The sequence below is a fragment of the Salvia hispanica genome, chromosome 3, assembly GCF_029641045.1.
Source record: "Salvia hispanica isolate PSC_SH4W2 chromosome 3, Shi_PSC_v1, whole genome shotgun sequence".
NCBI classification, from domain to species: domain Eukaryota; kingdom Viridiplantae; phylum Streptophyta; class Magnoliopsida; order Lamiales; family Lamiaceae; genus Salvia; species Salvia hispanica.
The window spans coordinates 52,227,269-52,245,615 of record NC_142694.1 but is presented as its reverse complement, the minus strand read 5'-3'; the positions used below and the strand labels follow the sequence as shown (position 1 = coordinate 52,245,615).

Here is an 18,347-nt window from a genome sequence, read left to right as displayed (position 1 = left end):
ATTTTCTTTATAATTTATTCACTATCAATGTTCCTACCCGCAGTCATGTTTAATTCATTGATTCTGGTGCCACATTTGTCATTGGATAGATAATGCATAGGGGTAGCTTGAATTATGTTTCTTGTTCAAAGGGAACAGGTGATCAATCATGTGATAAATTGTGCAGTCATCGAGTGCTGAAACATATTGAAATAAGGCAAAATCTATCAAAAAAAAAGCCCTAAGAAAATTGCCTTATTAGTCCAAGAGTGAGAATAAATGATTATCATCCTTGTACAAGCTTGGCCATGGCAAAAGCAGCAGCGGATGCGATGGCTCCGATGAAGGTGGTCTGAAGAGCACTCCAGAAGGGTTTGCTTCCGGTGAAATGACCTTTGCCGTAGCCAAAGATAAGCAACGCAAGAAGAGTAACGATGACAGAAGCAATTACAGCTCTATCTGCACTGGATATCAACATGTAGGGGAAAAGTGGGACTATCCCACCCACTATGTAAGCTATGGCGATCGTCATTGCGCTCTGCATTGCTCTCTTTGGATCTGGCTTCTCCAATCCCAGTTCAAACCTTTACAAAGGGAAAAAAAATTTAAATTTTATAAGTAACATAAATATTCATCTTGCTCTAATTTGTCATCGTTTTGTGGTCTCGGTAGCACGAGATCATTAACTTTTTCTGATACTGCAGTTAGTTTTTTTCGGTTTGTGTGGAAATAGATCTATGCATGACATTTTTTGTTCTGTTATGAATTCTGTTGGAAAAACCCTCTCTCTCTGTCAAACACACTTGCACACACAGATTTTCTCCCCAAAAAAAAAGTTGAAACATTATAAGGCTTACTTCATCATGAAATCAAGCCAGGCTTGTGGATTTTTCCTGAGTGCATTTACCACCGGCGAATATTCATGCGGCTGAATCCCATACTCCGACAATATCTCTGCTACCTCCGCAGCTTCTGCAATCATTTTTCACCAATCCAATACACTCTGTTAAACTAAAATTCTAGATAATGTTGATGTATATAAAGACGAAATTGAAATATTAAACCTGTATCAGGCACAGCAATGATCTCATCCTGCTCTCTCTTCAACTCTCTCATATAATGATCTGCTTCGCTTTTCGCAGCCAAGTAACTGCAAAATCACAATTCCATGCATCAACTACGAATACAAATACAAATTGACTGACATGATAAGCTGGAGATGGGATGAATTGATGATATACCCTCCGAGGCCCATGGATATGGCGCCGGCGGCGATCTCGGCCACGCCGGCGGTGACAATGACGGCGGAAGTGGCGTTGGCGCCAGAGAGGCCCGCGGCGAGGGCGAAGGGGACGGTGAGGCCATCAGAAACCCCGATTATGATGTCTCGCACGATCTCGCCCGCCGTGAAATGCTTCTCTTTGTGGTCATTCAACAGAGAGGCGTTCGATTCACCTGCCATCCCTCTCTCTCTCTCTGTGGATGCAGTGAGTGAGTGAGTGCGTGCGGTGCGTAACTTTATATGAATATAAATGCTTCCTTCAAATTTCTACCTTTTGCGTTTCTATATTTTTGTTTTATTAGTAATTAATTTAAGCGCTGTAGACCAAGCGTGACATGTGTCACAAATTTCTGTGATTGCGATTTGAATCACAAATATACATTTAATAATAATACCAGCATTCTAGATTTTATACCATCAAAAGTAGGCAAAAAGATTTAACTTTCAGTGTTTGCGATTCGAATCACAAATTTACATTTAATAATAGAAATAATTTAATAATTAATTAAAAGGGAGATAGACTAAAGTAAAAGATATTATAATGATGTACTACATAAAAGTCTCATATACATTATTATATTTCTAACTTTATTCTTTTTCATTTTAACTATTTTTTTTTACCACTTTTTTAAAAAGAGTGTTCAAAACGAAACGTCACTAGTACAGTAGTATAGTGGGATGGAGAGAGTACTAGTATTTTAGATTTTATACCATAAAACGTAAATTATCAAGAAAAAAAAAACAAACTATGACGTTTGTTAAATTTTGGATTATCCTGTAATTTAACAATTACGGGATATCATAACTTTGATATTATTTTAATTGTTTCATAGCACAAAATTTCATCATACTATTTTTCTAAATTTTATCAACGTCATGTGTACATATGTACAAATTAAAGATATAGTAATTGACTATATCTATTAAATGATGTCGTAAAATATTCATAATATTTTACATTTGCCAAAAGCATTCATAATTTTCCACGAATCATAAACTATTGGACAATTGAGAAAATAATGTCAAAGATATGATATAACTGGTCATTTTTTAAAGTTACGGAACATACTAGATATTAACAAACTTCATGATATTTTTATATAGGAGTTTATTTTTTCTATTAAAAAAAAACTTTATGATTTTTTTGGCCATTTACCCTTTTGTAAACTACTCTCCGTCCCACATTAAGCGAGTCACTTTTCTTTTTGGGATGTTCCACTATACATGAGTCTTTTACGGAGTATCTTTTAAGCAAAAAAAAAAATCATATTTCTTACATTATTTTACCACATACTTTATTCTTTCCACTACTCTACTTTCTCTATCTCTCACTCTCATACATTACTCTCTTCACTTTAACTCTTTAAATTTCAATTACTTAAATCTCGTACCCAAAAAAAAATAGCTCGTTTATGACGGGACGGAGGAAGTAACATTATTCAAATGAGGTAACTCTAAATTTTCATTTCTATCATTTAGGATTTTTAGTATGCATTGTACTTTTTCCGGCCTGTTATAAGTAATTAATTTCTTTTGAATATGAGATTTAAGAAAATAATACTCATTCGTCCACGATTTAAAGTCCCACATTAGTTCAGTGCAATTTTAAGAAATGTAAAAAATATTGAGTGGGAAATTTAGTGGAATGCAAGTTCCACTTTTATGTCTTAATTTTATAATAAAATAAGTATAATGAGTTAGTAGAAAGTTATTTTTCAAAAATGGAAATGACAAATATGGACATTATTTCGTGGACGGAGGAAGTATTTATTAAATTAAAATGAAAGAATAAAATGAGAAGAGACAAAATAGTTTGATAAAATGAGATAGAAAGTAGGAAATGATAAAGTACAAATATAAAAGAATAAAGTAAGAGATATAAAGTGGAGTAGAAAAATAGGTGAAAAATAACACAAGAAAAAGTAAATGTACATCTCATATTCATCTCATACCTTCACTATTTATGAGACACACCACTTTTTTAGCATCTCTTAGAGCACTCCCAATGGTGCCGGCTAAAAGTCGGCGTTTTTTCGCCGTCTATCGCCGAGTTATCGCCGACCAATGGGAGAGGTCGGCGATAATTCGGCGATTTTTCCTCCCGTTTTATCTCCAACCGGCGAAAAATCGCCGACCACTGTGGGCGATAATTCGGCGATAAATATATTTTTTATTTTTTTTTTAATTTCCCCCCTATAAATACACACCTTCTCTTCATTCTCTCCCCATCCTCATCCCTTTTCTCTCTTCATTCTCTCCTCATCCTCATCCCTTTTCTCTCTTCATTTATTTTCCATTCCTGTACTATTTTTTTTTATTAATTTTCGTCGTTGTAATGTTTACCCGTGTTTAATACAACGAACTTTATTACTATTATTTGTTTTGTCTTATAAATTAAATTAGCTAGCTTTATTATATACAAAAATAAAACAATTAAATTAGTGATGATGTAAAAATGAAATGTTGAGTTAGGGAGAAATAAGGAAGAAACCATTGGAGCAGTTGGCTAAAAACTGGGGATAAATTATGGTGCTGATGTGGCGCTGATGTGGCAGGAGTTAGGGAGAAATAAGGGAGATTTTAGGGAAACTGTTGAGAATGCTCTTATATAAGAGACCACACGTACAACCATTCATCCTTTAAAGCCTTAACCATTCATTCCCTTCACTATTCATAGGTCACACTATTTCATTCCTACAATTAATAAAAAAAATATAGTATTTCAATAATAAAAATTTATTATAAAAACCGAAAATTTCATTACAAATTCCTAAAAAAATTACTCCCCCCGTCCCTGAAAATTTGTCATTTATTTCCTTTTTCGTCCGTTCCTAAAAATTTGTCACCTTTCATTTTTACCATTTTTTGCAGTGGACCCCATATTCCACTAACTCATTCTCACTCTCATTTTATTATAAAACTAATATATAAAAATAGGACCTACATGCCACCAACTTTTTCAACCCAATTTCTATTACATTTCTTAAAACCTGTGCCGGATCAAATGGTGACAAATTATAGGGGACGGAGGGAGTACATAATTATAGATAATTTTGGATAAATTAGGTTAAAATTTTTTTAAAAATAGGTGAAAGACTATAATATTTGGGGAAGTGATTTTTTTTTTAATTTTCACCAATTTTTTAGAAAATAAAAATTTAATGGCTAAATAGGATGCCCACTCACGGGCCTACGAGTGGCCGTTATCGCACGTTGTGAGCGCGCCACGTCGACAAGGCGCATCGGCCCGCCAAAATAGGCTCAACTGCTTAGATCATGCAGCCCGGTGGGATGAGTCACCTATAATGGTGACCCGTCAGGCCAACCGTTGTGGATACTAGATACTCCAATGGGACAGCTAAAAAATGAAATTAATCGCTTGTAGTGGGATTGTAGTGCAACATTAAGGAGTACTCCCTCCGTCCCCGATTAAGAGTCACACTTTGACCGGGCACAAGTTTTAAGAAATGTAAAGAAAAGTTGATTGAAAAAGTTAGTGGAATGTGAGACCCATTTTTTTATATTGGTTTTATAATAAATTGTGAGTGGATTGAGTTAGTGGAATGTGAGACCTACTTACTATTTATAGTAAAAATGAAGTGTGACTCTTAATTGGGACGTACCGAAATGGAAAAGTGTGACTCTTAATCGGGGACGGAGGGAGTATTATTTACCTTTTTTTTAGCATATTGTCATAAATTCAAAAGAGATATGAACATTTCCTTTTAAATGTGCTTGCGTGACTATATGTAAAGTGAGTAAAGAGTGGTGACTCAGTGATTTGTTTGGTTGTTCATATTGACTGATACTCAATTTTTTCTCCATCTTACCTTGTTGGAATCTTCCTATTCCGACAGAGATTCCTTCCACACGGATTCTTTTTTGTTTCTCCCTTTTGGGATTTCTCATATCATTAAATTCGTTTAGAGCATATACTACCATTCTACATCTAATCCCAACTATGAAAGGAGTATTACTCTGCACAAAAATTACCTGCGTAAGGTATATCACTTGACATAATCTTGACCGTTGATTTAGAAATTAGAATCAGAATGTTTGAATTCAGACTTAGTTTTGCGATATATAATTAGTACTTTCTGACCCAATTTCATTTTTAATTTGCCCCACCCAAAAGTACAATTACTATAAATAACAATCTCTTTATATCTATTTTATTTATTCTATTTTATTTTATTTTCTCCGTCTAATACACAAAATAAAATTGTACTATCGTGCCGTCCAAGGAAGGGGTTATCTTCTTTGGGACGGAGAGAGTAGTAGTAAACTACTAATAGTGTTTAGAGATATGAGAGAGAAGGAGTGCGGCCTCAAAGAGAGGAAGTGGCGAGCAAGGTGGTCCATTTTTAGCCTGTACAAATAGAGACCAAATTGTTTTATAGTGGCGTGGGGGAATAATCCACTTTTTTAAACATTTCAACATTACTTTGAATAGCTTGCGAAAAAAAAATCCATTTTGGCTAGGTTTACTTGTGAAAAAAGTTAGTGCTACTATATAAAACAGATTTAATGAGGACAAGGTGTATATTTACTTGTTTTTATAAAGAATGAAGCAATTTCATCTTACGTGATATGAGAAATGATGAAAATCGTTTGTATTTTGAGGATTAGTGATGATATTAATAGATTAAATTAGATTTTTTTTAAAAAAATCCATTCATGTAAATTAATGGTTTTTTGAGCAAACCCTTTTTTTTTTCAGCAAAGTTTTCCTCTAAACGGTAAATGTGGATCCAATTTCTCTTAAATCGAAATGTTGAGTTGGTACTGGTTTAATTTCTGGCATACTATTGTCTTGGCCAATCGTACGGCATGATGAGGTGGTTAGACATATCACATTATCTTTAACACCATAACTTAACATTAAGCTAATTTGATAGTATTACATAATCGAAGTTCCAAAGACGAAATTTTTAACATGTTAGCTAGACAAACTTTTTAAATATTACACAAAAGTGCTAGTGACTTGACGGATGCACAATAGTTATCCATATCGCATGACAAAATTGAAGCCTAATCTGCAAAGAGGAATATGGAATGAGTGAGCTACAACAAGCATGTAGAATATTCAATGTATTGACTTCAATTCAAATGATTATAAAGACATTAACCCACTGATTTAGAGCCTCAACTATTTACATATCATCAATGATTTTATTTACTATCGTAGATAGCGAATCAACTACGATTTACACCTGCGTTGCCTATTATCTACTTCAAATTAAAATCATTCCACAACAATATATCAATAGCACAAATTGTACGATTGTACATATCGAAGATTTTAGTTGAATTTGATAAGATATATCATTAAATTTAAATGAACTTATATCAATACAACAGAAACAATAACATGTCATGTGGTGTTACTGTTTTTAGGAATGACACAATAGAGGCAAGGTGAACAGCCTTGGTCGATGGAACAATGTAAGCAAGGAAAGCCGACAAATAGATCCGTAACTTCGGAAAAAAGGATCGACTCTGGATCATTGCAATTGTTGGTCTTCAACGAGGAATTCCTAGCAAGCGCGAGTCATCAGCACACAATTACTACGTCCCTGCCCTTTGTGCACACCGCCCGCCAATAATTAGAGGCATCGGGGGCGCAACACCCTCAAGCTGTTCTCATACTTTAAATAGGTAAGAAGGCACGGCTGCTTCGCTAAGCCATGCCAAGGAATCGAGAGCTCCAAGTGGGTCATTCCCATACTTTAAATTGGTAGGCCAGCGCGGCTGCTTTGTTAAGCAGTGCCATGGAATTCAGAGCTCCAAGTGGGCATTTTTTGTACCATTATTATAATTCATAGGATATCTGTGGTAGAGTTCGGAACGAAAAATTATCAAACAGAAATCAGAAATGTACAAAAATTCGTTCGTTGATATGTTTAGTAGCAAAGAATAAAATTGAGGAACAAAACTGTGATCCAAACAAAGTGGGCTAGGAGTATAGGCCCACAATTTTAGCATTATTTCGTCTGAAAACCATGATGAGATGATACAAGTCACACACATCACTCATTTAAAAATCTCTCCCAAATCCGACTAAACGGAGTATTTTCGTTTTTGATAAAATTATCCTATCAAACTGAACTAGATTTAAATTCATTATTTTAATTAAAAATTAAATATATAATCAACGAGCTCATGCTATTTTGGTAGGTACAAACAACTTTTGTAATGCAGAATATACAATTAAATATAATAAGAAATTCTAATAATTTTAAGTTAACAATTTAACTAGGAATGTCACAATATACATAAAATCATTTTTCCATTTTTTCCTTAGTCAAGATAGATTAAATGTTTAGAATCGCGCACTTCACTGTTAAAATGTGGAGTGGCGTTTAAATTTCAACTCTAAATTTCTAGTATTATATTTTTTAGATTTTAATTAAATTTTATTTTACAAAAAGTAATTGGGTATTAACATTCCTATGTCAATTAAATACTAGTACGATTCAGCTACATCCCGTCACTGATTCAAGATTTGTCTTGTAAAGACATACTAATAATCAAAGAAATAATATGCTACATACCTTATATAGACTTCTTATATAAGCACCATCGTTTGACACACATTTACCGTTGTTCATTTCGATTTATCTATTTAGCTTTACTCTAATAAATTAAAAAATATTATAAAAATTTTTAATTTCACAAAATTCATAAAAATCAAAGCTCGATTTCTATATAATTTCAAATAAATGAATAAAATAATAAATCAAACTTTGATTTTTATGAATTTTGTGAAACTATAAATTGCAATAACATTTTTTAATGTATTAGAATTAAACTAAATAGATAAATCGAAACAAGAGTGGTGCTCACGTAAGGAGCACACACAAGGTATGAAACATATCAATCCTTCCAAACATTAAAAGATAGACAAGATATTTGAAACAATTTGGTAAATATGCACCATCATTCAACATTTTCCAACATACATTAAGACCGTAACGAAAGCACATGTTTAATTGATTAGTTTCCGGGAGGAAAATTGGTTTAGCCTAACTGACGTAACGGCATTCCAATATCTTGAGAGTTCAATTTAGAACAATGGGGTCAAATCATTGAAACATAAATAAAAACATTGACAAATAAGTGCACAGGAAATAGGGTTAATATTGAACCTCTCAGACAAATGCCTCGAAATGTCATCAATATTTTTAAGAATGGATAACAGACTCGTCATCTATGGTTCATCATCACTGAGAACAACAAAACCCCCTTGAATAAAGCGAAGAGAAAAATATTCAAATGACGCAAATGAGTTTTTTTAAATTAAAATGAAAAACAATTAACTCCTCAGCTCAGGTCTCCAATGGTTTCTCCGCATACTATAATCTCAGCAAAGGCGAAAGTGTTATTAATCATCATCAGAGTTCAATTCATAATATCGGCAACTTAAAAACAATTACAGATAAATAAAAATCTTGATTTTGATAATAAAATGGGGCAACATTGAACCTCTCAGACAAATGCCTCGAATTGTCATCAATATTGTTAAGAATGGATATCAGACTCGTCATCTATGGTTCATCATCACTGAGAACAACATAACCCCTTCAAATATAGTATAAAAACATTCAAATTCACAAATGTATAATTAAACATGAAAGTATAAACTTAAAACTAAAGCACTCTTCAGTTCAGGTCTCCATAAATCTTCCGCATGAAAAATTCTCAGAAGAACGAAAGTTATGTTTTAATCATCATCAGAGGCCAACACAAAAAAGCAAAAATATTTCGAATTTTTTCGAAAACAATAAAATGATGTAAAAGAATAAACTCAAAATCCAGGATTTACACAGCAAATGGATCTCTTCAGCTATGTAGATTCAGCACATAAATTTATCCCCTGATCTTTAATCAAATACACACCAGAGTAAGATCGAAGAATGAAGCAATAGAGGGAATTGAATCAATTAAGAAAGGAATTAAAAATTGAAAGAGAAGATAGATTAGCGATGATATAGATGAAGGAGGGTGCAGAGTTATATAGAGTACAATAACAAACCCTAGAACAAAAATGGCAAATGATTGGGCCGATATGTTTGGGCCCTTGTGTAATTTGGGTGGGCAAAAATGTTTAGGTCCATAAGTAATTTGGGTGGGCAATGTGTATAACAGGAGTACATACATTAATCGATTAGAATAGAGACCCAAACATAAACCTGCTTATTCGGCTTGTTCCGGTTCTAACCGAACCGGTTGACCGATTAACCAATTTTAAATTTTCATAAATCCTAGAACCGGAGCCCATCGGCTCCGGTTTGGAATCGGCCGGTTAAGAACCGATCGATTACGGTTCCGAACCGGAACCGTTGTGTAATTTTAATCCGAATTTATTTATAATTTTAAATAGTTCAATACTAAAAAAATAATAATCCAACATCTAGAAATATAACAAATAATACCTAAAAATTTAAATAAATACATAAAAAGTACAAACCAATAATACAATAATATTCATATATGGATAAAGTGGTGTCAAGTGTAGTAGGTCAGACTAGTTTATGTTTAGCAATTTTTAAAAAAATAAGTTTTAAAATTGAATTCCATTTTTTCTTTTTTCTTTTTTGGTTTAACAAATATTCAATGGATTTTCTAATACTAATTGATCTTGTTGTGACTTTTAGGTTTAAAACGGAACAGTTAATAAATTGTTCACAAACAGGTTAAAATCGTATGTTAAATAAATTGTTACATAAATTTGTTATAAAGTTAAGTTTCTATCATATGAAATGATATTGTATTTGTATAAGTTCTTTTGGAAGTTAAAAACAAACTTATGAAGTCCTACTCAATGTAGTTAGTTCATAAAAAATGGATTGAGGAAATAATTGTAGATTCAAAGTATCACGGTTTAAACATTTTAAATACTTCAAAAATAGAGCTCGCAAATCTAACACTGTTTGAATCTAAAAATCACTCAATGTTTCAAATTATTTTATTTTAATTCAAAATTGATTCAATTAAATTAGATTTATTAGTATATTAAATTATATAAAAAAAATTGAATTATAATCCGGTTCCCGGTTAGGAACCGGTCGGTTTCAGTTCCTCAATTAATCGGCCGGTTCCAGTTTCGATTCCGATTAACGGAGAACCGAGAACCATTTAAGCACCCCTACCCAAACATGTTGGAAGAATCCATAGTCCATTTATGCCTTCAAAAATCAAAATCATAACTTCAATTTCAAATTAAGTTGTTAATCGAATTTAAAGTTTGACTCTAAATTACACTCGCATCGCTCGAACAACGCATCTATCTAAAATAAAATTTATCCACCACACACAGAATATTGATGATGCCTATACAAAATATTACTACTACTTCAAGAAAGGCAAATAAAACGCGTAATATAGAATCACAAGGCCATCACTTTTTATATTGTTTTGTTTTGGTAATTGTCATTTTCACTCAACAGTCACGGCACTTTCTACGCTGAGTTATGATGACTACGAAGATATAAGTGTAATATTTATTCATGTAATATTTATTCACTTCAAATAATAACTAATTTGTAGTATGATTTTGTGCATAGCATGGTCATTCTTAAACTAATTTACATAAAATCAATGTGGCGATGTACAAGTTCTAGGTATTTCGAAAAATGTTCATAATACTAACCATACTCCTAATGGCACTAGTATAACATTGAATTATTCATGCATTAGTGAGTCGAGGGAGGACTAACTATTAGATGGAAATGGATTAAATTAATGTTTTATTTCTATATATTACATTCAAATGAAGGAAAAATGTAATAATATCTATTATTCCTTTTTATGACGCTAGTTTAGAACAAGGGGAGGTGGATCAGTTTTACTTTTACCGTTCCAATCTTATCGACTAGCCTTTACTAGGCAAATTAAAACAATTTTGAGCCTCATGCATAATTTATCCGCTTTTAAGTATGTATGGAATAAAAAGCAAGATTCAACATTAAATATCTTGCGAAATTTAGATTAGTTAATAATCAGAAGTTGAACTATAGATATATGGTACAATGCACTTAACAATCAAGCCATGTATGTGTGTATAGGAAACATCATTAGTTCAACTAATAAGGATTAAATTAAATCAACTATTAACAAAAAATTCACAATATTACAAGTGAGCAAGTACAGCGTAGAACACGTGAAGGTGGACGAGTGTGGGGCCCGTCGTATAACCATTTCGTATAAATACCTCAACGATCCTTAACCGTCTCCCACAGCATTCCCCACACACACAGCCACACTCAAACACACGCGAAAAAAATATCTCCAGTAATTCTGATTCGATCACGTCTCTGTTGAGGCGAAACTCTTCCTTGAACGATGAAGCGCAAGCTCAGTTCTGATCATGTTTCAGAAATCGAAGATCAATTGCTCTCGTTCGGACGGAAGCAGCTCCGATCGAAGCTTTGTCGCCGGCGGCGGCTTCACATCTCACCTATCGTTGTATTTTCCGGAAACGATTCACATTTTACAACAGTAAGTGAGGTCTCGGGTGACTCTAGCATCGGATCGGTGAGCAATCCGAATCCGCAGGAAATTCATGACAAGTCTAGTAGAATTGTTACTAGATCATATTATAGGAAGGTTTTTAGGAATGCGAGCAGAAATCACGATGAAACGGTGGAGTTATCGGATGTTTCATGCGTGGAATCGTGTTCTGGAACGAACAGAGACTTGAATTTGAAGAGTTCGAATGTGGAGGAACTGGAAGTTGAAGGAGTCGAGGTCACCAAATCTGAAGTTTCTAGTGCTTTGCGGTTTTCGCTTCCCGCGAACGACGCGACGGTGAAGGACAATCAGAGCTCTGTTGGAAATGCTGTCGCCTTGGAGATTTCTGGCGTTGGCGAGATGTCCTGTGAAGAAATTACAAATTCCGCAGCTGAAAACGATGTCGTATCACTTAATTCCGCAGCGAATGCAACCAAAACTATTGAAAATGAAAAAGCGTCTGAAGAAATCCGACCTCCAAGCCTCGTCGCATTCGACTTCGATTTAGCTTGCTCGGAGCAGTTCTCCAGCGGCGCCGTTACTAATGATGGCGAAGAAATATATGATGAGGAGGAGCATAACTCCTCATCGTCAGGATTTTTGTATGCGGTTTCGGATTCTGAATTTAGTTCCGACTATACGCCGTCAATCTGGAGTTGCACTTCCGGAAGTCAATTTTCTGAGAGGTCGTACGGAGACGAGAGTTCTTCGCCTACTTTTGAGTTATTCGGGAAATTTAAACAGCAGTTCTACAGATCGACCTTTTCCTTCAATGATTGTGATGATCATAATTCGGATGAAGTCAATGTGAGTTCCGAATAATTTTTTGTATACCACCTACCTGATGACTGTCATGATTTGCTGCTTCTGGATGAATTTCATATTATCATTAATTTCATTTTAGTTGTTTTTCGTATTTGGTGTGATACCAAGGCACATGCGCAGACATCGTTACTCTTCTGAGCAAATGGATCGATTTGTGTGCTATATCTTTGTACTGTGATTTTAATTCAGGATTAGGCCTAATTAAGGGAATAATTTATTTCATATCCATAACGAGAGGCATGCGAGCAGCAAATTAGACGTTAGCAGAGTTATTTTTCCGTTGCAATAATGATAATTCATTTGCCAATTGTCTGTGAATTAGGGATTGGGGCTAGAAGACGAAGAAGATGAAGAGAGCTTCAGGATGATGAGGATGAGAGAGAGGAGACAAGTATATGTGCATGATTATGCAGAGGAATACTGTAATGATACTACCTATGGAGACCTAGTCATTCAGCAACGCTTGCATATGGTCCACTGGATTGTCGAGGTCTGTGCAGATAACTTCTGACTTTTCTTTGCCATTCATCCTCCATAACTGAAATTGCTAGAATTAGTAATAGTATAAGTATGTTGGATAAATTATCTGTCTATCTTGGTTGGGAAATGATTTAGACTTTTAGGAGGCTCTGTTTTCAATCATACAGTAACTGTGAGGGGGCAAATTCCATTGTATAATATGCCTGAATAAGTTCATATCAGAGGATTCTGCATTGTTTTTTGGTGAATTAGGTGGTCAATTATTTAATTCTGGACTTAATCATGCAGCAAGCTACCAAAGTGGAGCTTCAGCAGGAAACCATGTTCCTAGGAGTCAATCTTCTGGACAGGTTTCTTAGTAAGGGATACTTCAAAAGTGTGAGAAATCTTCAGATTGCTGGCATTGCATGCCTCACTTTAGCCACCAGGCTTGAAGAAAATCAACCCTACAACTGGTAAAGATTTAATGTGTTCGTTATTTTGTTATTTGTGTAGAGACTTGTGGCAGTCCACAAAATTCCTTTCTAAACTTTAGATTCGATCATGTCTTTGACCGAAGATTGTTACTGTAGGACTAACGTAAAACATAACATAACAACAATTGATTAATGAATAATATTCATATTTTATAAAGAGTAGTAAAACTTTCTCCAACAGAAAATATTTATCACTACATATCTATATTTACTAGAATCAGGTGTCTGGTGTAGAAAATGTGACAGTGTTTTATGGACACTGAAAATGTTTATTAGCAAAACCAAGATAAGTGATACACTACAAACTCATGTTGCTTTTGTAATATGCCTCATTTAGGTTGTATTTCCTAGACTTGTAAAGTTCATATATATGTATTATCAGCTATTTGTCTAATCAATCTTCTATTCCAATGTTGCTCTGTTATAAGAGTGGCAAGGAGATGGAATTGTTCCCAACTCAAAGCAGAACCTTAATATATTAACACACTTTCATGTAGAAATATATCTGGATGAAGGTCTATGTGCTGGATGTGATGATCTTTACCTTTGTGCATGACACACAAATATTCTGTTTATTAATAATGTAAAATCAACAGAAAAAGCTAAGCCTTGAGTGAGCACTGTTATGGAACTCTAACTTGAATAAAATTGCATCAGTGTTCGGAAGAAGTCATTTTACGTTGGTAGCACTGTTTATGCCCGGTGTGAAGTGGTGGCTATGGAGTGGCTAGTTCAGGAAGTCCTCAACTTCAAATGCTTCCTGCCCACTGTGTACAACTTCCTTTGGTACATATTTTGTTTCTTGCATTGTTTTCAGTTAAATAACCTTCAGATTAAGGTGCCAGAAATTTTTACTTGCCCTTGTATCACTCTAATCTTGGAAGCAAACTAGCATGTTCTCAGGCTGTATTGACTTTTAATGTGCACAGGTTCTACCTTAAAGCTGCAAAAGCTAACGAGAACTTGGAGAAGACAGCCAAATACCTTGCAGTACTCACGCTGATGGGCCACCAGATGCTTTCCTACTGGCCATCAACTGTGGCAGCTGGACTTGTTACTATTGCTTCAATTGCAACTGACCAAGATGCTTCCTGCCACTTGGTCACAAAGGTAGGCATTCACAGTCTTGCATTTAACTCCTGAGTATTTGATTGTTTAATGTTATGAAATTCAATGGTTGTCACTATGATTAGAGTTTTTGTTGATGAATCTCATTCCTTGATGATGCAGATTCATGCAAGTCACAATGATAAAGATTTACCAGAATGCATTAAGGTATATGTTAAATTGCATGTACTATAAATTTCTCATATTTTGCTAGTATAGCAATTTGTTTTTTGTTCTTATCATTAAGTTTCATCTTTCTGCACTTTATTCACACATTGTTTATCTGTGACAGAGTATGGAATGGATGGTGAAGTACCTCTAGTAGCTGTAGCATTCATGGACAAAATTTTGAAGGCCAATCACTCTTTTGCAGTAGTATCATTCTTTCTTGTTCACCGATTGTCATAGATCGAGTAGAATTTGTAAGCAACACATATAATTCTCACTGTAAGCAATAAATATAATTCTTACTGTAAGCAGCCCTGATAAACTGTAGGGTGATCTTATTCTTTTCAACTGATCATAAACTAGTTACTTCTCATGTAATTGCAGTATTCCCAAAGGATGTAATTCGTTACACGTTTATGATATAGAATGGCGACTTTTTTGTCTGTATGAAATTGTGCAATCTTCAAAATTTCTTCTGGAAAACTCAAACCAATATGAAATGCTTGCTACTCACATAAGCTGAACTGACAGGAAGATCTGGAGACGGATGGGTCGTAACAACTGGCATTGGTGAATTGGGAACATATTGCACCCCCCTCTTTTCCTAGTTATCACTCTCTTCTCCTTCCCGGCCTTCTCCATTTCCATCGTCCCTACGCCCTTGTCTGCCTTTTAGGCGGCTATGTATGCCCTTTTGAGGCTATCCTTGATTCCTTTCCCAGGACAAAGACTTACATGTTGTTGTTACTGCACTCATATATATGTTGTTGCCACATTCATGGAGTATATATGTTTTCTCATTTGAAATCTTGGATTGTGACTCTCCACTTCAACTTTTTATCTTTTGAAATCGCCACACGGACAACAATGGAATGAGATGCATCTCAAATCTTAACAAATAGCAGAAATCTATATCTCTGTTTTGAAGCATTTCCAAGTGTTTGTGATTGGATCTAAGCTATTATCTAATTTCATCAACACTTCATATAGCTAGCAGTTTCACTGATCCATTAAATAAATAGTGATGCTCCCAGTTAGAAGGGCAGCTCCTGGGAATCCATGAAGCTGATATAAGCATCCGTTGCTTCACTTTCCCTGTATGCTTGTGAGACATTACTGACCTTAATTGTCCTAATCTGTCAATATCAATACGAGTATTTGATATTGAATATAGTTATAGCTAAAACAAGTTTGTTTGAGATACATAAACCTCACATCTAAAACGTCAATTATTCATCCACGAGAAGTTGGCTGCAGTTCTCATTCTGTTGTCTCGGACTCTCGGTATGATCCATCAATGCTATGCATTAACGTTGCTCAATTACTACATTCCTATATTCAGGTATAGTGAAAAATAATTTGGAAAAATGGACAAAAATTGACCATACGGATTCTAGATTCTAGAACTGAGCTAATAATTAATATACTAAACAATTGTTCACTGCAATTATAATGCATAAAATTGCGAATATGTTTTTCATTACTCCGTCAGGTGACCACACTTAGGGCATCCGCATGCGGTCTCGATCTCGTCTCGATGAGACGAGACGACATCGAGACAGCGATGCGGGATCCGTCCCGTCCCGATGAGACGAGCTGTCTCGACGTGTGACGCGTCCGGCGCCACGTGGCGCGCGCGGGCGGCTGGCGTGACGCCCACTCGCCGACCCGCGAGTGGGCGTCGGAATTATGACGTCATAATTCATTTTTTTTTAAAAAAAAAAATCAATTTTTCAAATTTTTTTTAAAAAAAAAAAACGGTAATATGACTGTTCAATTTTTGTTTTTTTTTAAATTCTATAAATACTCTTCTCCATTCTCCATTTTGCACACGAACACACATCTATTCTCTCATCTCTCTTTCTTTCCTCTCCAATCACTTCTATAAAATCATTCCTTTATTTTTTTCTTCTCCCAAATTTAATCCATTATGGATCCATTTGAGCAAATGCGTCGAATAATGGAAGAATCGCTAGAAGTAGATCGACATAGGGAGGAGGAAGCCGCCGCGCCTCCTCAAAGGCGACGCCGGACTTGTTGGAACATATATACTAGAAAGCATTTTTCGAGTTTTTGAATTTGATAAATTGCTTGTATATTGTAAACACTCTTCATTTAATGAGAATAATAAATGTTTTCTTCACACTGTGTATTTTACTTTAATGGGTATTGACCGTATTTAATTATATATTAAATTATATAATTAAAACGCCGGAAAGTAAAATCAGTCTAAGTCTTCTACATTGAAGGTTGGGTCGTGGAACAGGTCATCACAGTAGGTGGCCCAACCGGTACTTTGTAGAAGTAAAACTTTTTCACAACCTAGATAGGCTTTGGCTACCTATCGTGAAAGGTTGCAGTGTCCATCCGAAAAGTCGTCTTTACCTTGAGAATGACTAGTGACACTGGTGTGGTATAGCATTGAATGGATCTAAATTCTAAAGTATAGACACGTCTTTGTTGCTATCTATTGTAAGACGATGTCTTGGAGATTTAATATTTCCTAATCTTTGTAATAATATAGGACACACGTTATTTAATCATACGCTGCTTTGACTTATCAATAGGTGCGGGTTTTTCGTAACCCAATATTCCTGATATCTTGGGTAGTAGTAATTAATAACTAGTATGGTGTCAGTTTTATTATTACATTGAATCGTGTGCCTGCGCGGTTTGACTATATCCCCAAGAGGTGTTCGAAAGAAGTTCTATTATTCGGAAACCCGGCCGGTTTGGATTTAATCCAAGAATAAATAGAAAAGGAAAAGTATATTTTTAATATACATCTCGTACTAGACAAACTCTTGGAAATAAAAAGATATTAATTAATTTAAAGTCTATAGCAGACTACAAATTAATTAATGGATATAGAAAGTCTTAGACACGGGAAATAATATATTAAAGAGGTTAACCCGGATTGCTTGTAATCACGGATTGGATGGGCGGTCAATATTTCTTCTATAGTGGCACAAGAAATATTCCATTGGCCTTATATTAAATTATGAGTTATAATTTAATTAGTAAAGAAGGTCCAATTGGGGAGGTCCAATCCAAACCCCATAGATCCCTAACCTAGCCCATCATAAACTCTATAAATAAGAATGTAAGGAGATGAGACATATGTTATCACAAACCCTAGCCTCCACACTTGGCTTTCTTGTCTTCTCCTTCAAGATTCTTATAATTTCTAAGAGATTCCTCCCACAAGGAATTTAGATCTATAAAGTTAAGGGTCATAGGTTAGAAGATCTTTGGTCTTGCATTCACAATCAAGCTTCAAGATCTACACGTGGAGAAGTAGCAAGCCACTTCGATTCTTTGGAGAATCATTGTTGTAAGTATTCAACAACATAATTTAAATTAAATTATGTGATTAATTGCGCAATTATATGTCTCTACATGTTCAAGCATGAAATTGAATCGACCCACATAATCACCTAAATAGATTCTTATGTGGATTTATTTGTTTTGCATTTTCCGCTGCGATTATCCCCAACAGGACTTACATCCATCGTAAC

At 34.7% G+C, this 18,347-nt stretch overlaps 2 protein-coding genes, 1 long non-coding RNA gene and 4 other non-coding genes across 7 annotated transcripts; 1 reads left to right on the top strand and 6 right to left on the bottom strand.

The window, feature by feature from the left end:
• Window positions 1-103: 103 nt before the first annotated feature.
• Window positions 104-1,507, bottom strand: VIT1 (vacuolar iron transporter 1). Its single transcript, XM_048114713.2, has 4 exons — window positions 1,221-1,507; window positions 1,044-1,129; window positions 837-951; window positions 104-563 (listed from the first exon to the last, which is right to left on the bottom strand). The coding sequence occupies exons 1-4, from the start codon at window positions 1,439-1,441 to the stop codon at window positions 266-268; spliced, it is 720 nt and encodes a 239-aa protein (XP_047970670.1). The 5' UTR covers window positions 1,442-1,507; the 3' UTR covers window positions 104-265.
• A 5,002-nt stretch (window positions 1,508-6,509) lies between these two features.
• LOC125212385 (uncharacterized) lies at window positions 6,510-9,248 on the bottom strand. Its single transcript, XR_007174662.2, has 2 exons — window positions 7,816-9,248; window positions 6,510-7,091 (listed from the first exon to the last, which is right to left on the bottom strand). It is a non-coding gene; the product is annotated as an uncharacterized LOC125212385 (long non-coding RNA).
• LOC125217272 (small nucleolar RNA SNOR75) lies at window positions 8,408-8,493 on the bottom strand. Its single transcript, XR_007175687.1, has one exon. It is a non-coding gene; the product is annotated as a small nucleolar RNA SNOR75 (small nucleolar RNA).
• On the bottom strand, window positions 8,579-8,663 carry LOC125217194 (small nucleolar RNA Z159/U59). Its single transcript, XR_007175614.1, has one exon. It is a non-coding gene; the product is annotated as a small nucleolar RNA Z159/U59 (small nucleolar RNA).
• On the bottom strand, window positions 8,745-8,830 carry LOC125217271 (small nucleolar RNA SNOR75). The gene has a single exon (XR_007175686.1). It is a non-coding gene; the product is annotated as a small nucleolar RNA SNOR75 (small nucleolar RNA).
• On the bottom strand, window positions 8,918-9,002 carry LOC125217191 (small nucleolar RNA Z159/U59). Its single transcript, XR_007175611.1, has one exon. It is a non-coding gene; the product is annotated as a small nucleolar RNA Z159/U59 (small nucleolar RNA).
• Window positions 9,249-11,526: 2,278 nt separating the features above from the next.
• SDS (Cyclin family protein) lies at window positions 11,527-15,255 on the top strand. The gene is made up of 7 exons (XM_048109894.2): window positions 11,527-12,580; window positions 12,921-13,088; window positions 13,367-13,533; window positions 14,212-14,340; window positions 14,484-14,664; window positions 14,785-14,829; window positions 14,954-15,255. Exons 1-7 carry the CDS (start codon window positions 11,606-11,608, stop codon window positions 14,981-14,983), a joined length of 1,695 nt encoding a protein of 564 aa, XP_047965851.1. The 5' UTR covers window positions 11,527-11,605; the 3' UTR covers window positions 14,984-15,255.
• Window positions 15,256-18,347: the final 3,092 nt, after the last annotated feature.

Coding starts and splice junctions, on each gene's coding strand:
- SDS (XM_048109894.2), top strand. CDS start 11,606: ATGAAGCGCAAGCTCAGTTCTGATCATGTTTCAGAAATCGAAGATCAA. Junction 14,341..14,483: donor ACTGTGTACAACTTCCTTTG/GTACATATTTTG, acceptor TAATGTGCACAG/GTTCTACCTTAAAGCTGCAA. Junction 14,830..14,953: donor ATTTACCAGAATGCATTAAG/GTATATGTTAAA, acceptor TATCTGTGACAG/AGTATGGAATGGATGGTGAA.
- VIT1 (XM_048114713.2), bottom strand. CDS start 1,441: ATGGCAGGTGAATCGAACGCCTCTCTGTTGAATGACCACAAAGAGAAG. Junction 952..1,043: donor CATTGCTGTGCCTGATACAG/GTTTAATATTTC, acceptor AAATGATTGCAG/AAGCTGCGGAGGTAGCAGAG. Junction 564..836: donor TGGCTTGATTTCATGATGAA/GTAAGCCTTATA, acceptor CCCTTTGTAAAG/GTTTGAACTGGGATTGGAGA.